The sequence below is a fragment of the Maylandia zebra genome, linkage group LG20 (assembly GCF_041146795.1).
Source record: "Maylandia zebra isolate NMK-2024a linkage group LG20, Mzebra_GT3a, whole genome shotgun sequence".
Classification (NCBI taxonomy): domain Eukaryota; kingdom Metazoa; phylum Chordata; class Actinopteri; order Cichliformes; family Cichlidae; genus Maylandia; species Maylandia zebra.
The window spans coordinates 8,370,553-8,395,759 of NC_135186.1; the positions used below are offsets into that span (position 1 = coordinate 8,370,553).

Below are 25,207 nucleotides of genomic sequence, written 5' to 3' on the forward strand. Positions count from 1 at the left end.
AGAATGTAGATGAACATGTTCTCAAACAAAGCCATTGCAAGGCCGTGCTCTTTTACGAGAAGCAGAGTATACTTGCTTCCGCCTACCTTGCTTGAGAAAAGAACAGATACGTACAGAAAATGATGAAAATCATACAATACAGGAAGAAGACATATTGTGCTTACATCTGAAAATGACAGTACTAGCCATGGGTAACTCACAGACCTGCAATGGTGGAAAAATAACAACTGCACGATTTCTGTCACATACCCGATTCTTTAGTATAGTCAACTGTACTGGCTAGTACTATAATAGTACTACAATCACTATGTCATATATACAGCCCTGTTTCATATGTTTCATGCAAAATTTTCATATATTTCACATTAAGACCTGAATTACAAACAATACAGTTCTTCCAACCACACGCTCTACAGTTTACATTTTTGTGGAGGTGATGTGAACAATGTACACAATCTTAAATACACACACATATATATATATAAAAAAATATATACATAAGCTGAAGTAGATGGGCAAAGATTAAAAAAAATAATCTCGGTCCAGTCTCTCTTTAGGATAAACACTGGCATTCCATTAATGAAGCACATGCTTAAGGGCAACTTTATTTAGGTATGCCATAATTCTTCATGGCAAATATTCAGCAAGTTACTGGAAATGTCGCTAAAAGATTTTATCCACACTGATCACATCACCTAATGAAATGTCCCCTGAGTTTATATTTGGGCTACCCTTTTAATTTGCAGTAGTGAATGTGTCACAAATTCCTTTTACTCATTAAAGGTAAGGAAGAATATGAAAGAAACAAAACAGAATATTACCAGAAAGTTCTGCTTGGACACTTTAAGTAGGTGTTTGCATATTCTGTTGACAAAGAGTAATATTAACAATCACTTGTGTTTCTAACCACCTCTCTGTGGGGCTGACATTTATAGTGACCACTGTAACACTGCACACAATCATGGCAGCTCTTATTTATTTAAAATACGGATTAGTGCAGATTTAATGTTGGAAAAAGATCCTGGTTTCAGAACTTATCACCACCCACATGGTAATAGTAGTTGGTTTAGGCCAAGATTCATCCTCACCCAGCATATATACATCTGACGATATCAAACCTGACTTCTAGTGGTTTAACTTCTTACCTTGTTACAGTTATGTAGAAATGTCATGGTGCAAATCTTTAACCCGAGAGGACTTCAAATCATTGCTGTTTTTTACATGGCTGCTAACCAAAACATGCTCTAAGTGTTAGAGCAGAACCATGCTGTTACTTATTTAATATGTACAGGCTGTATATTTTTTGAACTCTGAAAGTAAACACACAGAAAATAGGAGGTTTGTTTTTATGCCAAAGAACAAAAAGGGCATTTTAATGGAAACCTTTATGGGAAAATGGACTGTTTTGTTACAGCTAAATATGATTCACTGTTTTCCTATTGCAATAAACAATGACTCATTATACCCGGTTTTGCTTAACAGCAGAGGCACATCTTTTTTGGGTGAAACACTGGATATAAATGTTTTTATTCTTCACTCACTTCGTGCAGACATGTATGCACACCCGTGACCAACAGCAGACATAGGCAGATCTAAGAGTGAAGACAGCTGGAATCTATTCAGTCACATGCCTTTCTTTTGACCATGCCTAACGTTAAAGAGTCAAAATATGATGAATGGTGTCTGTTTATATTTAAGCAGCCATCAGGCAGCCAGTCCCAGTTCAGAGAGAACAGAATATCCTACATCCACAACTGCGTCATCTGCCCAGACTGTTTCAAAAGCGTCGAGAGATTTCCTGTTGTTGTGACACAGAATGAAACGTCTTCCTTGGAGAAAAAAAATGTAATTAATACTGCCTCTGTTCAGAAGGGAAACAAACAAAAGCGACAGACAAAAAGTATCTTAAAATAATATTTATTTTTCCATGTAAGAGCAAGAACACTGCCTTCATAAATAATCTATCATGGCAAGCATTTATGTAATGATTAACAGTAAAAAACTAAACAAAACACTAACACAACACAAACAAAACTAAAAAACACACGCAAGGTTCGTCTAAAAATTACACTGGAGAAAAACAATCTATACATATTATTTGATTGACTGATTGATTGATTAGAGTCTATACGTCTATACACAGAGCACCATATAATATGCAGACCATTACCTATATGGATGCACACATACTGGAAGGATAGTATACTTTTACAGATAATGTGAAATTAAATTAATCTAATGCACTTAAAGGTTTAAAAAAATTGCATATAATATTGATCAGAAAAGTGAAGCTTATTACAGTGACTTCTATTACATACAAACTCTTATAGCCATATAATCGTACACATATAACAGATAGCTGTGCATATGCATACACATGATGTGTACTGTGTTTGTTGTACTGTGTGTAAATGTCTGTGTTTGAGACAGAAGGTAGATTCAGTTCTGAAGCTCCATGGATAACTCCTCCAACAGACAGAGTGTCTGTCACTTCTTTATAATATCATATTGTTTCCTCCGTGGACTCAAAAATGTGTTGCAGCAGTCTCCTGTGAAATAAAACAGGAGTGATCAAATATAGAAGAAGCTCCACAATATTGTTATATTAATTTTTTCAGTTAAAGTTTACCTTAGAGAGAGTAACATGATAGATTTCAAATTAAGTGAACTGGAGATTCACCATGTTATCCCTTTTTGAATTCAGGTGTTTTTAGTCCCATTGCCAAACCATAGCCATGCAGTCTGTCACAAACATTTGTGAAAGACTGGGTTCTCCTAAAGCTCCTACTGAAATTGCACATAGTGCTGTAACAGTTTGCCACTGTTGCAAGACATGGGTCTAGATATTCAATGACCGGCTGTAAGTGGTGTTGTTGTCGAAAAGGGGAAGCATTTAGCTGTCACAACAACCCAGCCACAAAGTGGCAGACAATGTAAACTTATACGACAGGGTAGCAGAGATTGTAGATTTCCGGAAGAGGGGTCATAACAACCATCTGCCTCTCTTCATTGGCAGTGAGGCGGTGGAGAGGGTGAGCAGTTTTAAATTCTTGGGGGTAACTGTGACCGAGGACCTGTCCTGGGGCAACCATATCACCTCAGTTGTACGGAAGGCCCAACAGCGCCTCTACTACCTGAGGAGACTGCGGAGCGCACACATTCCCAGATCTCTGATGTTGAACTTCTACAACTGTGCCATCAGCAGCGTTCTGACGTATGGATTTCTAGTGTGGTTCCCCAGCTGCACCAAGGCCGATCAGCAAGCACTCCAGCGGGTGGTGAAAGAAGCTGGCAGAATTATTGGAACAAGTCTGCCAGAGATCAGTAATATCTTCCCCACTCGCTGTCTGAGGAGGGTGCACAGTATCCTGCGGGACCAACATCACCCTGCGCGCCACCTTTTCCATCTGCTGCCCTCAGGGAGAAGGTACAGGTCTATACAGGCCAGAACATCCAGACTGGCCAACAGCCTGTATCCACAGGCTGTGAGGCTCCTGAACTCTCTGCCCCCCTCTCACGGACAATAACCATATCCAACTTCTTAATAGCAATGAACTGGTCTGCATTGGTGCATCATATCTTTATTCTCTTCCCCCTCCTGCCCCCCCCTCTTTCTTAAATAGATAACTATCATATCTGATATCATATCTCACAGTACAATAATATTGAATGGGTTGCATTGTTGTATTTTGTCATGTTTCTCAGGTCTTTGTCTGAATTTCTACGAACATTATTGCTAAGGATTGTCTTATTGCATTGGAGTCACACTGGGTTAAATATGTACACTTGGGTTTTAAGGGGTATTTATTATTTTCTTCTTTTTTTTTGGGTTGTATGGAAGCCCCAAACGCAATTTCATTGTTCTTGACAATGACAATAAATAAATAAATACTAAATACTAAATACAGAGTGCTGAATCACATAGTGAGTAAAAGTCTCCAACACTCTTCTGACTCAATAACTGCAGATCTCGAAGCCTCCTCTGGCATTAACACCAGCACCAAGTCGTGCACAGGGAGCCTCTTTACACAGGTTTTCATGGCAAAGCAGTTTGTTATGTGCATTTGTCCATGTAGTGTGGGAGATGCTTCCTATATTATCACCTTCCAAAAACCTCTCATCTGCACGTAAACCCACAGTATGGATCCATACTGGTATCAGTATATAGTATAGGCTGTTTATGTGGATTCAAAGGGAATTCTGCATGCACATGACTATGTGTGATTTTGTTTTGTGTTTGCTTTTTGTGTGTGTGAGACCAACGGTCGACTTTTACATCACAAAAAGCAAACACAAAACAGCATGTTTGTGTGTACTTGATCAGCTATCCCAGTTAGGATCACAATAAGGAACAACATTAGGGAAAGCTGCTGATGTTAGCATTCATCAGCCCATCAATATAATTCACAATGCTAGGTTAAGCTAATAGCAGTGGAAAATTAGACAGCTATATGTGAGCGTTTTTGTGTGAGCTTCCCACTTCTTCTGTGAAAGGGCTTTGCTTCTGTTAATTGTATTTTACACCCTGAATAGTCTTTGTTCCTTTGTCTTTCTACAGGAACAGAAACATTAAGACACGTAAACAATTAAATACCGAGGCAGACCAGGCAGAAACAAAAGCATACACGCCGAACAATTTGCGGACATGCATGGAAGCACAGGTGAATAAATGAGATTAGCTCACAGACGTACACACACGTATGCACACGCGTGCGTGCACACACACTGGCCTAGTGTAGGCAGAATATAATTTGCCTTCAGACAGAGACTGATGGTGTGTGGTGGGTGTGTGAAGCATTTCTGATACTTAAATGTATACATGAGGTGAAAAATTCTGGTGTTTTAAATTGAACTTTGAGTTAAACCACATAAAAATACATGTAGATACTCAAAAAATTTCAAAATAAAGAAAATGTTTGCCTTGTTTTTCCAACACCCATCTGCCTCAGGTTGTGCAGTCAATTTGAGGTGCAGGTCACACTACTTGGACATATTAAGGATCAATGAACCAATCCCGAAAAAACATTTTAATTATTGTCTATAAAGATTAGCTTAATGAATAATTTCCACACCACTGACTGCAAGTGAACTCAATCACTCCCCTAATATAATTAGCAATGAAGTAAGGTAATCAGGAATGTGGCTTCACATTTTCCACATGGTGATTACAGCAAGATGGAAACAAAGTCTTTAAAGTTAAACATTACAAGAAAACAAAGCATGCAAACATAGATATAACCGCTCCCACTGTTCAAAGCACGCTATAATAAGCACCTTCCGGCTCCTTCAACTTCTTATTTAATGGACAGATTTGAGAGTATGCCCATATAACTCATAGGAAGAAACATAGTAACACCAGCTTCCTGCAAATTTAGCCACCCACAAACATCAAATTAGAGGTTGGGTGTTTGAGAAAGCAACAATGCTGTGCAGCTTAATGACTTGCAACAAATAAATATCAAAGAAAGTTTCCTGCTTTGGAGGTTTAAGTGCAAAGGATTGATTCTTTGCATTCTTCATCACTTTATATAACATCAAAGTGCATTTTGACATCCTCCATCATGTGCCATGATGTGCATGCTTGAGTGCTCATACCTTATATTCCATGCTTTGGCTCTGTGCTATGGCAGACTGACAGTACAGAACGGCGTCGTGGACGGTGGTGAAGAGACAAGACTTTGTTACTTTGTCATTAAAGAAACCTGCGGTCTGCAGGTTATCCACCACACCGCCTAGACAGACACAGAGAGAGGCAGAGATGAAGACACAAAAAGAGACGTGCGAAGAAAGCTGGAGGAAGATGAAATGGGTAATTGAGCATGTCGGTGTAGGAAGAAAAGCAATAGAATAGAAACAAGAGATGGAGGCACAGAGTGGAGCATGGAGAGCAGAAAAAGAAACAAGGTCTTAAATGTGAAAAGGAGAGAACAGAGAAACAGGAAGGGCTGCTCTTGTATAAAATTCCTACCTGTGTAAATATTAACTAACAATAAACTTGTTATGAGCTCCACAATTTTCTTTGGCTTTCATTGTGCTCTTTCCTAGAGTTCACTTCCCCCCTCCTTCCGCGCCTTCCTGCTTGTGTCTTCCTTTCTTTATTTATGCGTGTTCATGTATACTTTGTCCGTCTTTCAGTGACTGAGACTGTATTCCTCATGGGACTTGCTGTATTTAAAATGTAATATACTCTACTATTTTTAATTCTTGCATTTGTTCATTGTTTTCATAGGAAACATTCGAATCATAGACAGGATCAAACATGGTGGTAGCTTCCAGGTCAGAAAAACGAAGTCACTGTGGAAGCGCCTAAAAGCTGCATTCTGTCTGAAGCCCACCAGATAGCTGTTGTCGTAAAAAGACTGGTCGTATAGAGGTCAATGGAAAAATGGCTTTCTGATGGAACCTTTGGGAACAATTTCCTGTCAAGTTTGTGGGCTTAGTCGCACTTTTTGGATCACAGCGAATCAAAAATAAAATCGTGGTTACATTAAATCTTGGTCATAGGCTAGCATGTTTCAGGACAGACGATTGTCTGTGGTAAGAAACCTCATGGGCTTACGACCTGTCAGTCAGGAGTCATTAGTCAATAAGCATGCAGTTTCACAGTCAGACTTGTCTTTCCTCATCACATCAGTAATTTTGCAATTATGAGGCCTTTAATTTGAAAGAAACAGGAAAATATACCCCACAAAATGAAATAAATCTTCTTCTTTTTTCTTTTCTTTTTTAGTTCTGCTAGATGTGATCTATTATCCTCTTTGTCTAGGATTTCTATATCTGAAGTAAAATTCTCTGTGTTCACCTTTTATCACAAAGGCTCAGACATATATGGACTGGTTCTTATACAGCGTCATTCTGCAGAACTTTAGCGCTCAAAGCACTTTATACTCATTCACCCAGTTACACTAGGGTTTTTTTTATGCTTAAGTGTTTTCCATCTAACTTTCACACACATTCATACTCCAATAGATGCATTGAAGAGCAACTTGGGATTATCTTGCCCGAGGATATTTGGGATGAAGAGTGGAGCAGCCAGGGATTGAATCACCAACGCTCTGCTTAATAAATTACAGCCACCCTATTTCTCATTATGTTCATGATCATCCCAAATTCTGGAAATACAGAAATGGACATTACAAATGCAAGCTTTTAAATACATTTTAAATGTAATTTTATCAGGTAATATAGCCCATTATCTTAATTTGGAGAGTTTATATAAATTCACCATTGAGTGGTAAACCTACATTTACATGATCTATGCCACTTAATCAGGTTAGTTAATTGTTTTTATGAATGGCTGGATTGTTATTGCTGTGAATTATGAAATGAAATCATTTCTTCCCTTTCATAGAGGATGGAGCAATGTGTCATCTGCTAGAGGAAGTAATAAACGAAGCGCCTTTCCTTGGTATTTCCAAGAACTCAAACAGCTCTTATTAAGGCTGTCATACAAACACTTCCATGTCATTTCTTTCTCAGTTAAACTGAAACGTTCTAGAAAAAGCGAGGAAAAACAGAATTTGTTTTGGTCCTTAGAGCCATCCAGCCATTTGCCCTTTGCTTCCTGTCCTGTGTAATTCTTTTCCTTGCTTTTCCTTAGTTGTTTTCTAAAGTTCAAAGTTCACTTTAACACTTTCTGTTTTTGTCTTGTGTCCTTTTTGGTTTTGTCTAACTGCTAAGTCCCGAGCCTGTACTAAGTGCAGGCGCTGATCCTGTGAAATAAGATCCCCCACCTCCACACAGCCGGGTTCCAGAGAAATGTGTTTTGTCCACATACTTCAAGTAAGGCCTAAATTAGGAGGCTATTATGTCAAAAAATAAAAGCTGAGAGTAAAGGCTTTAAAACACATTAGTTAGACCAGATGTCATTTTAAAAATATGTGTTAGCTTGCCATGAATAGGGCTAATTACATACATCTACTGTCATTGAACGCTTCAGATTGCATGTGGCCGAGTAGATCAGGACTGCATGTGTAAAAGTAAAAAGACATAAGAAGAGTAAGAGTAAAAAGTAATATTATTTGGGAGTATTTCTGTTCCACCTTAATGGTTTTCAGAAGGTGTTTTTAGATCACTACAAGGCAAAAAGACAAATGGGTTCTTAGAAAACTGCACAAAGAAAATTATATCTACCAAATCCTTATAAAGTCATAATAAAGTGTATTGCATTTATTTCCAGTGAGAGTGTTGAAAGTAACTGGACTTACTTTGGCAACCAGCAAGAAACACCTCCACTCCAATTTCTCCGTAGTCTCTCCGAATCTGAAACACACAAAAAAGCACAGAGTGAGGGACAAACTGCGAATGATCTCATTATTCTCATGATTCGATTCATAGAAATTTACCACCTGAGAGCTAAATTATAACAAAAGGGACAGAGGGATTGATTTTTGCAGTTTGCAGTTGTCTTCAGTTTTTTTAAGCATTTGAAAAAGATGTTACATTTTGCTCTTTTTGTATATATGCATGTAAATGTGACTGATCTGTCCTTACACTTCGTAGTGTCTTGACCCCCACGGTGTCCAGGAAGTTGACAGGGCCAAGGTCGAGAACAATGGCTCTTGGGAGTGAGGGGTCCCGCTCAGCATCTACTTCAATGACAGACACATGGTTCTGCTCCTCCATGTTTAGCTCCCTGTTCTGGGTAGATATTAATCAGTGACATTTAAGACGACCACAATCGAAGCTATAGGGTCTGGAATGCTGAAACAGGTATTTGTGGAAGAAAGCTCTTGCATTCGAATGTGAAATAAAGTCCTCTAAATCTGTCATCTCTTAGTTTGTCCTTACCACGTCCACCCCATTCTTCTTGAGCTCTTTTTTGACTCTCTTGGCTTCTTTTTTCTCGTGTCTCTGCTTTTTGGCTTCCAGTTTTTTCTTTGCTGACAGGAGCTTTGTAATGTCAAAGCCAGACTACAAAACAAAACAAAGAACAGTCAGATCAGTTACTTAATACCACTGCTAGTTACCCTGTCTGATAAAAAAAAAACTAAAACCTTTTGTTAAGCTGTAAACTTAAAGTGTTTGGTTGGTGTTTTAATAATGGGAAACTAACATTTCCCAGAAAAGACAGGACTAGGAGAACATACTACACAAAAATCTTTTACTTCATATGACTTTGGAATCATCCAGTCATTTGTCTCCAGTTATCAGAGACGGGGTACACCCTAGAAAGTGAGTCAGCGTGTCACAGGGCTAACACAAGAAGAGACAAATTACCATTCACCTTTAGGTGATGCATTATGTTGGGTGCTTAAACTTTTGTGCAGGGATTCTCAGCCAGTTTGGCCAGTTCAGTCAGTCCAGTTTCTGTTTAGCACCAACATAATCTAACCACAACAAACAACCAAGCAAGGTGTGGTGGACAGCAGCTTGAATGAAAGGAGTCACTGTTACAATACAATGACTGATTATTAGGAATGGTAATGGATTTCTTTCTTTTACTTGACTTACTTGTTGTAAGTCAAGTTCTTTGACTAAAAGAAGCGCGCTCATCCACACAAGTGTGCACACAGGTGTTCACTGTTCACACACACAAACAACACCTTTCTTGGCTGCTACCACAAAGCACATGGTGCGCCGTCGGTCCTGCGTGCTGCACAACTACTTTCAATATTTAGTATTTACTGTTATTTACACTTAGCTAGATTAATGCGATGGTGTTGTGTTTATTATGTTGCTCTCTTTATTTTTGCTTGTTTTGTCTGTTTTTCTCTCAACAGGTGGTCTGGGAGTTTTTTTTTTTCTTTTTGAGTGCCCTTTCTCAGTGTCCCTCTTCCCCTCTGTTTTTCTTTTCCTTCATCTTTCTTTCTCCCTTTTCTATCCCCCAGCCATGTCTGTCCCATATGTAACAACTGAAAATAAAATAAAACAAAATAAATAACAACAACAAAGGTCGATCAAATGGACCAATATGGCAAGGCCGTGATGATCCACCTAATAAAGTAAATCTGTTGGGTATCTTTGTTGGCCTTCAGACAACAATTCTGACGCCTGAGGAGCCAAACGGGACAGGCAAAAAAAAAAAAAAAGAACTTGTTGTGGAGAAAAAGACAAAATTGGGCATGCCTGATCCAACTTTATTTTTCATTTAAATTATGATCCTTTATATTTCTAGCAAATTGTAATTCGAATGCATGGCAAAGAATGTAACTTAGTGTGTACCTTAGTGTCATGCACTGCATTTTTATGAGGCTTGGTCTTTGCTATATATGACTTATTTTTACAGTCAATTGTAACATTCATGTTACAAGCCTGGCCCTAATTATAGTTCTAACATCATGAGTAAAAGTGAGTAAAAAGTATATAAGGACATACTTTGGCTATTTCTTTCCCGTTGTTGGCAGTGTAGTGTCCAGTGGTTAGGACTGTTAGCCTACAGCAACAAGGTCCTGGGCTTGATTGCTGGGGCTTTTCTGTGTGGAACTTTGTGCTGAATGACATCACTAGTTGGAGCAGTAACAATCCTGTAACAGCATGGCTCATGAGCTTCGTTAGTGCCGGTGAGGACACGCAGGGAGTAATCGTACATTTCTCGAGAACGCGTCAGAACTGGTGTCACAAAAGCACCTGAGTCTGTCTCACCTTGCAAACAAACCTGCAGCCTCTGCCAGACTGCTCAGCAAGAGCTTATTTGTGCATGAAAGCAACCCTTTGACTTTGACATGCTGACATTTTAATGAATTAAACATTTCCATTATCTCCTTCTCTTATTCAGTGTCTGTGCCTTCCCTCTCCGCATCTTTTGTCATCCTATTTCCAACTTCCCTCTGTCTGTCTTCCCACTGACCCCAAAGCGGCGTGACAGAAGAGGAGGGGCAGGAAGAAAGCGTAGGAGCGAGTGGGATGGGGTGTTTTAAACAAAAGCTGAGCGGGGAAAAAAATGAGAGAAGAGAATGACATTGCGAACAATGTCTGTCACAGTTGTGATGTGTGAATTGGTGACAAGTCTGGTTGGCTATTAGTGTGTCAGAAATCATGTTTTTAAAAGAGGAGTTAATTGCACGGAAATGGCGACATGATGTGTTTGGCTGCTTCTTTTTCTCCGTGTGTGTGTAGCTGTGGTGTGCTGTTTCTGTGTATTCATGTAAATCTGAGCTTTTAGTATGTCATGCTGTGCTTTGTAAACTGATACTGTGTTTTGTTTTTGGCTTTATGGTCTTGGTGGGGGTGAATGCACCCACATAAGTTAATTTGTGCACTTTGTGAGAATTTAAGAGTGATGATGTTTTTAAAAGACATTTTTTTGTCACTTTGTAAAAAAAACTTTTTTTAGCATTAAGATTTGGTTTGAAGCTTCGGTTTAGGATATCTGTGTTCTCACCTTTGAGTTCAAGGTTTCCTGGTACATCTCAGCATTGGCAAAGTAGAGGGTGGCAGAGGAACGGAAGATCAAAATCCCTGGCACTTGCCTCACCTAAAATCGAATGGATTAAACAGGCTAATCAATCAAAACATTCCATTATGGCTTTAGTATGAAGTAAAAGTTACACCTGACCAATCAGATATATGGATTTTTGTTCATAATTTCATAGCAATTTATCTAATATCAATCTATCCATCCATCCATCCATCCATGCCAGTGAATTCTCTCCAGTGTGTTCTGGGTCCTGAAGCTTGCCTAAAACACCTCACTTTATCATATGTCCTGAAGGCATCCTGGTCAGATGCCTAAACCATCTCAACTGGCTCATTTTAGTTAAGAAATTCCCCTAAATGTCGCAAAACCTCATTTCCATGTCTAAGAAAGCTAATTTCCATGGCTTGGATCAGTGATCTCATTCTTTTGGTCACTACCCAGAGGTTGTCGCCATAGGTGAAGGTGTGAATGTAGCTTGTTTTAAATAGTCCGCTTAACCAAAACAGACTGGTACAACATCCAACACCGTTGGATGTTCTACCCTCTATCGTGAATGGAGTCCAGCTCCACCAGGAAATGGTCTGATTTGTTCGTGGTAATTCAGGCCAACCTCTCACTATTATTGTATGAGTACCAAATGTCCTGCATCCAAGGTTCGACTAATGGATGAAATCTTGTCTCCAGTACCCCGGCGTAGAGCTTCCTAGGAAGGCTGTTTGTGATGCCCCTATAACTGCAGCATACCTCATTGTAAACTGGGCCTCCACCCCTGATCACCATCCACTGGGCATAAGCTACCAATGGTAATGGTAATTAATTAACTAAAAAACAGGAAGCATCTTAAATTTACATCCCAGCCAATGAGGAATTTGTAGTTTTTGTTAAACTGTCTTTGTGGAACTACAAAAACTAAAATGTTGTGAGAAAAAAGTTCATTGTTTCATCATTATTTCATCTGTTACATATCCATGCTTTCCTCATCAATGACCAAACCAAGTAAAATTCTGACAGAATAAAAACAACACTTATTAAGTAATTCACTTTTGAAAAATTATATTTAAAACTTGATAATACAAAACTATTTAAAGTACAGAGATGTAATGTGATTAGAAAACGTATTTCATGGCCGACTGCTGGGACTTGCTAAACTGAAATTTTGAAATAATAATAAAAGAAGACATTTTATATAGTATCAGTATGATATAAGAGTAACTACACTAAAAACATGCTGTTCATTTCTGTACCAGTGCTCATTTTCCATTTCATTTTCAGTTGATTTAAAAAGCAAAAAAAAAAAAAAAAAGCAGTTCTGTACCTGATGGTATTCGTCCAGTGGCTTGTAAATGTCAGTTTCAGGGACCTGCCCTAGTATGGAATATTTAGGTCTGAAATAGTCACACACAGAAAACCTTAATTAATCATTTCTAATGCTTTAATCCATTAATAGGCCATTAATCAGTTTGAATTGTAGTGAGTTTCAATGTTCAACTGGACACTTCCCTATATGTGTATATATATATATATATATATATATATATATATATATATATATATATATATATATATATATATATATATATATATATATATATATATATATATATACATACACATGCAGGCCATGTTTACAGAGGGAAGTGTATATAAGATAGTGCTGTGTATGGCTGTTTGGCAAGCGGAGGACCAAACCAGTAACAAAAAAAGCAGCTATTGTTTTCTTTTGGTGCACATGTCTTGTTTGCGTACTTGTAGTGAAGTTGTGCTGACATGCTGACATGAACACATGGGTCAGGACAGACCACATGGTTGTGAAAAAACATAATTAATTGTGAATATATATATAACCCAACGCAAAGTGTGCCTACAGCTGTGTCCTGAAGATGACAGTAAGCAAGGAGAAACCAATGGATGCAGCCAGTCCTATGTCAGGGTTTAACAGCAAGGTGAGGATGAAGGTGGCTACCCAGACCAGCTGCAAAGAGAAACAGAGAGCATAAGGAATAGCTTACGCCTGTGTTCTGCTGTAATAAAAAAAAAAGGGCCTCATTTGTCGCATACTGTACATTGTTTCCCTGCCTCTATTATATTTGAAAGACGTTAGTCTCGGTCTCTTTAACGCCCCCTACCTGTGAAGCCCAGAATAGATTTGATAGCATGAAAAAAAGAGGGCAACATTGCCAGAAACACTTTATAATATGGCCCCAGACCAAAGACGTCATTCGCTTAAAGTTAAATGAAATTTCAATGTTTCAATTTTATTTGAAATTAAATGACCGATTATTAAAAAATTATATTTATTGTATTTTTTAAAATTATATTTAAATAATAAATGTAATTAAATAAATAAAAATGATTACTTCTAGTACTTTGTATAAGTATTTGAAATTATTTATACTACAATTAATCATGGTACTGCATAATTAATTTTAGGTACTGTTTAATTTCTTGATAATTTTACTGAAAAACAACAATACTTCCCCATTTTACACTGTACGTGCACATTACTTTGGAGGACCCGGATCATATTATGAAGAGGCTAAACCTCTAAATCTTGAGTATTTCACAGTAAAGGAGACACTTCTTTCCTTTACAGTCCTTTTAAAAGTTATGTTTGAACAGGGATTGTAGGAAAAAAATTAAGACTTGTCTCTATCATTATGAGGTGACATAGGTCTGAAAATTTTGACAGTTATTATTTTTTCTAGTAAATTGGTAAGGGAGAACAGTCACTGTGACATTTATATTGGCAAAGTAAAGGGCCAGTGGAATAAAAGAAACTCTATCACACACATCACCATCACAGCATTGGTTGGATGTGAGATGGGGAAATATAATTAGTATTTCTGCAAATTTACAATGAAATTGCACAATTTTAAAAATGACTTACACTGTACTTTAATTTACTTATAGTATAATTATTTTTCTATATCCTGTAATAACCTGACTTGGTACCATCTCATTCTAGCGTGCCTACCTTTAAGTATTAGTAGATTATACTTATATAGTATTGCATAGTATTAAAACACATACATACAATATACAGTATTTGTAAATATAATTACATTGTAATTTGAAATAAAAAGTCATTGAAGTTTTTTCTGCATTTTCCTCCCTGTGGTGAAATGTCGCTGTCTTTCTTGTTCAAGTCCACTTTTCTATCATTGGCCATTCTACCTGTGTCAATGCCACTGGGCTCTGCGCTGTTGGTTTTTATTTCACACAAGCCTGTCTGCCTGCATACTTGCAAAGACCTACAGTGGGGCAAAAAAGTATTTAGTCAGCCACCGATTGTGCAAGTTCCCCCACCTAAAATGATGACAGAGGTCAGTAATTTGCACCAGAGGTACACTTCAACTGTGAGAGACAGAATGTGAAAAAAAAAAATCCATGAATCCACATGGTAGGATTTGTAAAGAATTTATTCGTAAATCAGGGTGGAAAATAAGTATTTGGTCAATAACAAAAATACAACTCAATACTTTGTAACATAACCTTTGTTGGCAATAACAGAGGTCAAACGTTTACTATAGGTCTTTACCAGGTTTGCACACACAGTAGCTGGTATTTTGGCCCATTCCTCCATGCAGATCTTCTCGAGAGCAGTGATGTTTTGGGGCTGTCGCCGAGCAACACGGACTTTCAACTCCCGCCACAGATTTTCTATGGGGTTGAGGTCTGGAGACTGGCTAGGCCACTCCAGGACTTTCAAATGCTTCTTACGGAGCCACTCCTTTGTTGCCCGGGCAGTGTGTTTTGGATCATTGTCATGTTGGAAGACCCAGCCTCGTTTCATCTTCAAAGTTCTCACTGATGGAAGGAGGTTTTGGCTCAAAATCTCACGATACATGGCCCCATTCATTCTGTCCTTAACACGGATCAGTCGTCCTGTCCCCTTGGCAGAAAAACAGCCCCATAGCATGATGTTTCCACCCCCATGCTTCACAGTAGGTATGGTGTTCTTGGGATGCAACTCAGTATTCTTCTTCCTCCAAACACGACGAGTTGAATTTATACCAAAAAGTTCTACTTTGGTTTCATCTGACCACATGACATTCTCCCAATCCTCTGCTGTATCATCCATGTGCTCTCTGGCAAACTTCAGACGGGCCTGGACATGCACTGGCTTCAGCAGCGGAACACGTCTGGCACTGCGGGATTTGATTCCCTGCCGTTGTAGTGTGTTACTGATGGTGACCTTTGTTACTTTGGTCCCAGCTCTCTGCAGGTCATTCACCAGGTCCCCCCGTGTGGTTCTGGGATCTTTGCTCACCGTTCTCATGATCATTTTGCCCCCACGGGATGAGATCTTGCGTGGAGCCCCAGATCGTGGGAGATTATCAGTGGTCTTGTATGTCTTCCATTTTCTGATGATTGCTCCCACAGTTGATTTTTTCACACCAAGCTGCTTGCCTATTGTAGATTCACTCTTCCCAGTCTGGTGCAGGTCTACAATACTTTTCCTGGTGTCCTTCGAAAGCTCTTTGGTCTTGGCCATGGCGGAGTTTGGAGTCTGACTGTTTGAGGCTGTGGACAGGTGTCTTTTATACAGATGATGAGTTCAAACAGGTGCCATTCATACAGGTAACGAGTGGGGGAACAGAAAAGCTTCTTGCAGAAGACGTTACAGGTCTGTGAGAGCCAGAGATTTTCCTTGTTTGAGGTGACCAAATACTTATTTTCCACCCTGATTTACGAATAAATTCTTTACAAATCCTACCATGTGAATTCATGGATTTTTTTTTCACATTCTGTCTCTCACAGTTGAAGTGTACCTCTGGTGCAAATTACTGACCTCTGTCATCATTTTAAGTGGGGGAACTTGCACAATCGGTGGCTGACTAAATACTTTTTTGCCCCACTGTACATAAACGTTCCACAGCGAATGGGGGACTATTGTGAGGAAGCAAACATATGATTGTTATTAGCAGGTCACATGTTGTACATGTACACATGTTGGCAGAAAACTGTCATTAATTTTATGGGCATTATTTGCTTAACACTTTTTTTTTTTTTTTTTTTTTTTTTAGCTAATTCCAAGGAAATTAGTTGAAACATATGAAGCCAGGATTATTTCTTATATGGAGTTGCTCATCCAGGTAGTTTGTATTCCAAATCATTTCTATAAAATGGCACTGTGAAGCAGGATAGTACTTAATCTAAAAGTCAGCAGGTAAGGAAGATATGCAGTATATGCAGTACAAGATATGCTATGTTAACACAGTAAAATACCTTTGCTGCATTAACCACTTCCTTGTGGCCTTTTTAGTGCACTCACCATATCCACTCTGTTGGTTTTCCACAAAGCAGGGATGTCCAAGAACTGCTTCATCATGCTATGGAGGTTGACATGGATGATGGCAGCCAAGACCGCCTGCAAAATCAGGGAAACGGTTTAAGTGGAAACGTTTCTCGAAACAGTCGAAACGAGTTTCATTAGCCTCTCACTGAAGTACTGTTTAATAGCAGTTATTACATCATGCTCAGTCCATGTTTGGGCTTAAAAAAACTATTTTCTAAAAGTAGCTGATAACTTTAGCCTGAGGCAGAAGAAATACCTGTTTGTGCATTTTGACAACATAACCTCAGCCTAACCCCTAACCCTAACCCCCCCCCCCCCCCCCCCCCCCCCCACACACACACACACACACAAAACCCCGTTCAGCTATCTTAGTGAGGACCTTCATTGACATAATGGTTTCCCTAGCCCCTTACCCTAACCATTAAAAATGAATGCCTAACCCTTACCCTAAACCTAACCATAACCTAATTATAACCCTGACACTAAAACCACATTTTGATCCTCAAAAAGGCCTTCAAACTTGTGAGGACCGGTGAGTGTGTCCTTACAAGTGACTGTTGGTTCTCACAAGTATAGTAGAATGCAGATTTCGGTCCTCACAAGGATAGTTAGACAGGAACACACACACACACGCACACACATCTACCTTGGGCAGATCTTCAAAGAGTGATCCAATCCACAATGTGATAAAAAGGATCACTACTGCTGACAGAGCCCCAGCAACCTGGAGCGAAGAGGCAGGGAAATATGCACACAGTGAATGGCAGTGAGATCGGCGAAACAGTTGCTTGATGTCAGGATCATTAGTTTGAATATGATTATAAAGCAAACTCACATCGATTGAACCCTCTCCTCTCCTCGATAGCCCATGGCTGATTAATGGTGTTGTCAGACTAAATCAGTTTAGCCTTTCAGTAAATTTGTACTTGTGTAGGTGGAGTTTGATGATGTGAAAAAAAATCAATTCCCTAAGTGTTTTTTAATCATGCACTGTATCAGAGTAACGTTAATTATGATGTGTGGTTCATTGCATTTAACCTTTGTGATCTTTGTTTTTCGCTAGAGGCAGAGTGAAGTGCAGGGATGAGAATGTTTATGCTTTCAATGATCTCATGAAGCATCCCTTTAGAGCTTAAATATGGCAAAGCATTAAACGTCATTAGCGTTCAAATATCAAAGATAGCAGAACAAAGATGGGAAAAGCGGCAAATGTTACAGAAGACAAATAAAGAAAACCGTTCTATCTTTATTGGATTTACTAAATCAGTTGAAGGCTATGGCAAGGGAACAGAGTTTCATGATATTTTGTGGTTTGTTTAGGGCAAAATATCAGATTCATACATTACAGAGTTTGTGGTATAATGTGTGGAGCTAAAATAGTTGGTTCTGGGTTGATTTATGTGGGGCAAAGGTCTCCCAAGTAAGAGATTTTGATCTCTAGAAAAGATATTAAACTGTCTAAAAGATCATTTCAAATTGTTTTTTCTCACTTAGAGCTACATGTAGAATCCACCAAAAGTAAGTCAGTGCATCTGACGTCACATGGGATTTGAGCTCCTAATATTGGCTTCTTCAGATGAGAGTCATCTACAACAACATTTTTCCCTGTTATACATTTTTCATACTGTTTTATACTGCTCATTGATTTGGTTTGTAAACAAGACTCCTGTCATGGCCTAGATTTTCTAAAAGGTGAACATTGAACCAAAAGGAGGTGCAAGAGTGTTTTTTTTTAGATCAATTGAGTTGCAAGATGCTGGATAATTATCCTGGGGTTGTTTTTTAATTTCAAACACACCAAAAACAGGTTCCATATCCCAGCTTTAAACCTCTTTTGGTGCTTGCTGGTTAGGGTGTATTCTTTAACATGGATACTAGGAATGATAGGTGAGAAAACAAGAGAAAGTTTTTTGAAGTCTCTACTGACCTGAGTTTTGCCCCCTGCACTTTCCTGAACCATAGTGCGAGACATGGAGCAGCTGACAGTAAAACACTGAAAAATTCCTCCAATGGAGTTACTCAGACCCAGAGCAACTAGTTCCTAAAACATGAAACACACTTTTTATTTACAGTCGGTGTACTAAAGTATCGCTTCATGTTTGTGTCCACCTATAATCATCCTACCTGGTTGCTGTCAACCTTGTATCCATATTTTAGGGCAAAGATTCGTCCCAGAGAGATGGCAATGCCGTAGCCAACCACAGACAGAGCAAAGCCATCACCGATCACTTGACCAAAGACAGAGGTGTCTGGGAAAACAGGTGGCTGGAGACTGATATACAGGAAGAGACAAGAGTGAAGAAAAGCTTTACTTTTCATAGTGACTGTCACTTTTCAAGTGACAGATGTGTGTGTGTGTGTGTGTGTGTGTGTGTGTGTGTGTGTGTGTGTGTGTGTGTGTGTGTGTGTGTTTGTTTCTCACCCTGAGGGAATAACTCCCACTACATCCACTCCATATTCCTGCTGCAGGTAAAATTGCCATGAGATAACTGTAGCTATAATGATCTGGAAATAAAATAATAGTGATTTTCAGGGTACACATTCTGTATGGTGCAGTACAAAGTCTTGAACAATACTCAGTTTCTGTATATTTTACTTGGAAAATAAGAATTAAGTGTAGCGATTTATTGTAAGGTGCAAACAAAAATCTAATCAGTACAATTCTTACAAACTTGAGGGTCGCTATTTTAATATTCATTTTCATTTTTTTGAAATTTTCAAGTAGTTTTGAGGAATAGTTCTCCAGGCTTCTTTGGATGTTTCTGCCTTTTATTCCTTTCGAGTCAAAATGATGCTACACTGCTTCAATAATATTGAGGTCTGGGATATTGTTCTCTTGTATGTATGCTTTTCCCACATTGGGAGTGTGTTTGCAATCATTGCCATGCTGAAAAATGAAGTTGTTGTCAATCAGATGCTTTCCAGGTGGTATTGCATGGTGCATCAAACTCTGATGGTACTTTTCTGTGGTCATAAATCCATAAATTTATGACCACCAACACCACTGGCTGAAATGCTGCCCCAAACCATGAGAGAGCCACCCCGTGTTTTACAGCTGGACTGTAGACGCTGTTGTCATCTTGACAACAGAATTTTCAAATTTGGATTACTAATTCATAAGACCTGCAGTTGCTGACTTTTAGTCCAGTTCTTGTATAAATCGGCTTCTTGACAGCCACTCTTCCACTGAGACTGTTAATGATGAGGCTTCAGTGAGCAGTAGAGGTCAGATGCATCTGTCAGCTCTTTGCTGACATTTGTGTATGTGACACATATTGAAAATGCATTTTTGTTGTTGTTGAGCCAACCATATAAATAACATATATACTTTATTGATCCCCATGGGGAAATTCCTCTCTGCATTTAACCCATTCACTCAGTGAAGCAGTGGGCAGGGAAGGTACCTTGCTTAGGGGTACCTCAGGGTACCAAATAGGTGCACCACTGGCCAATGATTCATAGGTTGGTGTTAAATGGGTGAACAAACAAAACACAATTCTGTGAAATGGTCGGGTACAAAGACCAGATTGAAAATGAGAGAAAAAACAGCCAGTGTTTAAAAAAAACTAACAAAAAACCTTGACCTTGAGAAAGACTAGAGAACTATTGTTGAAGACATGTTTGGCTCATTGGAAGTAATATAGAAAGATATAAAGTGTGACTCAAGACTTTTGCACAGTACTGTTTGTATTCTTGCATACTTACAGCAATCAGCTCCACGGGTATAGGAACGGGTATTTTCTTGCCCAAAAATGCATTGAGCTCCTTAGCAGCGATAAGGCCGAGTATGGTAATAACACTGGTCACAAGAGTGCCGATGTTTGACTGCGGGAGGAGATAGCATATCTCCAATACAGTCTAGGAAGACAGGAGCAAGAAAATGACTGCTAAAATAGGTGAATAATTGAATAGATCTAAAATACAAAACATTCAAAAAAAACGTACATAAAATTGCCAGCAAGAGCACTAAATGGTTAAGTTAATGTAATTCTTACATATATCAGGGATAAAGGTCCATTATGTCTCACAGGGTTAACGCCAAAGGTGTATTTGAGCTGAGACACGATGACATGGATAGCAGCTCCTGTGGTATAACCTCGGACCAGTGGCTCAGACAAGTAGGTTACCACAAAACCAAACTGGACCAGACCGAGTAGAATCTACACACACATCACATGAATCAGCAGAGATTAACATGCAGTAGCTGCAAAAGTGAATGCTCAGATCACTCATTTGCATTTCACATTCACGACACAGGAGCTGTGCAAATTATTAGAAATGCAAAAAGATAGTGTTTAAAATTAATGAAATAGATTAAATTGACCCTTTTAGCCGTTGGACTCAAAAACATCATCAGTTTCCAGGCTGAAGTTCCCAGAGTCCCTGCAGGCTCATGCAGCGAGAAGCTTCTTTTCATTCTTTTGAAGTAATCAATAACGTATTGAAACTGAAGTCTAAAAGCATTTGCTGTCAGGCAGATGGGCCTCAAAGAGCTATGTAAGCTTATTAGCATTTGCACAGCATTTTACTTTATTCACTAATGTTTGAGCAGCAGCTGCCTGTTGATGGTGACAAGATATTTCCATTTGTTCAAAAGAAACGTCCAAACTCAGTGAGACAAGTGCCCATTTATGGCTCCAAAATTTACGAATGCAGGGTGGAAATTTTGAGTGATTTCAAATATTTACTTGAAATAACCCAGATACAAATGTGACAGCTGCAGCCACTCGGACCCTTTCGTCATCACGGGCAACTGTGTCAATTATACTGGTGTTGGTCACATTGTCCCATGTCATAAACTTTGAGTCTGGGGCCAGTCGCTCAGTCACTCCTCCTATCATCACGCTCATCACTGCATATGTTCCTAAAAAACAGAGATAGAAAATGATTTCTATTAGGCGGCGTTATGAAAACATAGTGGAGCAACATGTTATTCCACTGATTAATAATTTTATTATTACAGATTTTTTTTTATTTTACTGATTTATTTCAGCCTGGAAACTGATGGGTCCTTCACAAACATGAAGTCATTTGGACTTTGCTCTGAGGGAATCATATCACTAGGGTATAAAGTCTCCATTCGTTCTGATTAATGTTACTTCGCTTCCAAGTTGTTTCCTTTTTGATTAGCCAGTTTAAAAGGCAACTTTTCCAAGTGTCTTTTAATGTCATCTAGTGATTTAGGAAATAAATATTATATACAAATATTATATAATTACAAAAACTTTTATTTTAGACAAGTGTTGATGTGTCTCTACAAGAACGTCTTACTGAATATTTTCTAATATGTCTACAAATGCACATGTAAGCAAACCTTTAGACTTTAAAATATATAAATCAGACATTTTCTGGCCTTAAAGCTGGCCGACATAATAAACTTGTAAAACTACGGCACTCTTCATAGTGGTTGTTGAACGTAGTTGTCACACGTTTCCAGGTAATTATCACACAACATTAAAAATAATGCTGAGTAGTGTTAAACCTTTAAACACTAAAGAATGCTGGGGATTTACGATGGAATTAATTTCACCTTTTTATTTGTTAAATATAAAAGAAATCACCTAATATCACCTTTTTAATTTGGGGTCACCATCTCGTCAACTTTGCTACTAATGTCAGCATGTGAAAATTCAAAGGTGTAAAGGTTACCATTTTATTGATATCAGGTCATCATTAATATTTTAATTATTAATATACCAAAGTACTATTACTCTTCATCTTTTTCTCTCATAGACATACGTTTGTATAAGTATGAATAAGTATTATTGCCATCACTTTCTGTTGTGATACACACATTTCAAGGTAATATTACTCATATATAACCACTATTGAGGCAAGATATTTACTTGTATGTTAATTTGTAATTAATAGTAGTAACTATCTGTTGCCACATTATTACTAGTTTAATACCAAGCTGTAATAGAACACGCAACCATAAACTATTACATACCCACTGAGATGTGTTTGGATGTGCCAAAGATGAAGTAGATAAGGACTGGGTAGAAGGATGAGTACAAGCCAAATACTGGAGGAACAGATGCCAGCAAGGCATAGGCCATACCTGCAGTGATAGGAACAGAGGATTTTCTACACTTTTTATAATAAATAAAGAAACATTTTATTATTTCAACAATGGAGAAGAAACATTTTTGACCGCAGTTTATGATAAACAAATTAGAACATTATATCTATATCTAGCTCTCCTACTATCTCTTGAACTTTCATCTCACCCTGTGGCAGCTGCATGATGCCCACACTTATCCCAGAAATCAGGTCACCCAAGGCATTTTCTCTGATGGGGTAACGGGGAAGCCATGACAAAATAGGAACAGTACCCAGCAGGCAGCTCTTCATCTGGTGGCCAGAACACCTGATGTGTTTTGTGTCAGCAGAGGGTAAAAATAGATGCAGAAAGTGATATTTAAAAGAAAATACTTCAGGGATAAGCTTTTTTATTAATCATGAAGTTGATGCCAAACCACTTCTGATGTCTCCAGCTTTTTTACTGAACTACTGAAAAAGTTAATAAGTAAGACGAAAACCAGCCACTACGTGCTTTACAGAGGCATTCAAAATGAGCACACCTAAATCAAGTAAAACCACACAAAACACAGAGACATTACCCAAGTGCCTGTCTGAAAAGATGTGTTTTCAGATGTTGTATGCCACAGAGTCAAGGGTGAGAATAGAGCGATATAAGCTGTTCCACAATTTTGTCGCAAAGGTTTGCAATCCCCCTTAGTTTTCAGACGGGTACGTCGAATCACCAGAAGACCTCTATCTGCTGACCTAAGGATCCGGTTTGGAGAATAGGAGTGGAATAGACTGATGTGGGGGAGCTTTAACTCTTAAGGCCATAAGAATCAAGATTTTTAACTTTTTTAAAACTTTTTTTTAAAACTTTAAAATATCTTAACCTAAGTGTAGACCAGTGCAGACGCTTTAACAAAAGTGTGAAGTGAGACTCATACCTCAATATGGCTTTTGCATGCAATAATTAGATAGAGCAAGACTTAACACTTTTCTTTGAGTTTGATTTGGTTTATGTGATCAAGAGCTATGAATTCAATCTATAATTGCAGTTCCTAGGATAGCCACTTGAGGCTGGTCCCAAAAGTGAGCCATCGCCCTTTCTACACAGTCTGACAGCCACATGAAGTTAAAGACTTTACAGCAGATATATGCATGTGTACAGCCAGCTTGTGGTCTTTAGAAATAAATTTTTTTGGCATAATACCTGTGGTGATGCTGATGTTACTCGTCTATATACTTTTTTTTTGTTCAGTTCATTGATCTCATCGTTTCTATGATCAACTGTAAAACTGGAGTATGTCTGCTGATATCATTCATCAGTAGAACGCTTATTGTTTATAGTATTAACCTCCTAAGACCTGAACTCTTTCACGACATGCATTTTTAATTTCTCTTTGATATTTGGGCTGATTGGGGCCCGATGAATGAAAAAACAAAGAATTACCAGATTTTTTTAAACCTTATTTTTGTTTTTAAGAAAAATAAGAGCCACGTATGAGGATATTTGTTTAAAAGTTTGATAGAACAGACGCAGTATAATGTCCTCGTAAGTGGATATCAGGCCCATGTAGAGCAAAATTGAGTATTTTAGTCAAAATAACCCAAAATGTGATGTCCACATATGTGGACACCAGGTCCTAGGAGGTTAATGTCATTTGTGAATGGGATGAGATATACAGTTGATTAAATATACTGTAAAGTGCTTTACCTTACTGACTTTTTGACCTTCTCACGCAGAGATGTTTTTGATACAGACTTTTGTCCCATCTCATCCATTGCTTCTTCATCCAGGACCTCCCTGTGGACGCTGTAACTCATTCGCCTTCTCTCTGCCATGGCTGAAGTACAAAAATGCTTCTTATCTTTGCCAGTACTTTAGACATTGTTGAAAAATTATCATGATAAAATATAATTATTGTGGGGGAAAAATAATGTGTTTTTGAAAATCTTTAAACATTTGTCAGTAACTACCTTGTTATGTCTGCAGCTGTATCAAAAGCTAGTAATAAAGTTGTACATACCTATTGGGATAAATAAATCCTTCTTGTGGACAATGGTGCACAGGCATCAAATGAAATCTTCTGCATCAGATCCAAGTGGCTGCAAGTAGTGACGGTATTTCTAAGTATTCCTATATTCTTTTTTTTTTGTAGCAAAGAGATAAAGGCAAAGTTTTATTCTGAAAGCCAAGAGAGCTCCTGAGCTCCTCTCTCCCCAACTTGCCTGAGGATAGTTGCTGTCTGTCTTGTGATCTGATTGCTTTGAGACCTTGAAGACAACTCTAGATTTGACACAGCACATGTCAGTCGAGGAAGAGGACAAAGTTCCTTGTACGTGCTGTACAAGTTCAGAACATTTTTGTTTTATGATTTAATGAGGGATTTCCGTCGCTCATGTTGTACTTAAAATTATTTATTTATTTATTGTTAATCATGGTTTGTCTCAGAATGAATTTGTACTCTGGCATGTTATGGTACTACCATAAAAGACTTTGTGGTATAGACAGCAGACTGAAT

The 25,207-nt window shown here is 38.4% G+C and overlaps 1 protein-coding gene across 1 annotated transcript; it reads right to left on the reverse strand.

Annotated features, from left to right (window-relative positions):
* Positions 1–1,903: 1,903 nt before the first annotated feature.
* On the reverse strand, positions 1,904–24,963 carry slc26a6.2 (solute carrier family 26 member 6, tandem duplicate 2). Its single transcript, XM_004554008.3, has 20 exons — positions 24,713–24,963; positions 24,400–24,529; positions 22,889–23,028; positions 22,609–22,719; positions 21,347–21,522; positions 20,654–20,818; positions 20,364–20,516; positions 19,081–19,163; positions 18,783–18,930; positions 18,586–18,699; positions 17,305–17,382; positions 16,635–16,730; positions 13,225–13,331; positions 12,675–12,744; positions 11,324–11,416; positions 8,791–8,913; positions 8,494–8,640; positions 8,208–8,262; positions 5,596–5,732; positions 1,904–2,549 (listed from the first exon to the last, which is right to left on the reverse strand). The coding sequence occupies exons 2-20, from the start codon at positions 24,525–24,527 to the stop codon at positions 2,526–2,528; spliced, it is 2,148 nt and encodes a 715-aa protein (XP_004554065.2). The 5' UTR covers positions 24,528–24,529; positions 24,713–24,963; the 3' UTR covers positions 1,904–2,525.
* Positions 24,964–25,207: the final 244 nt, after the last annotated feature.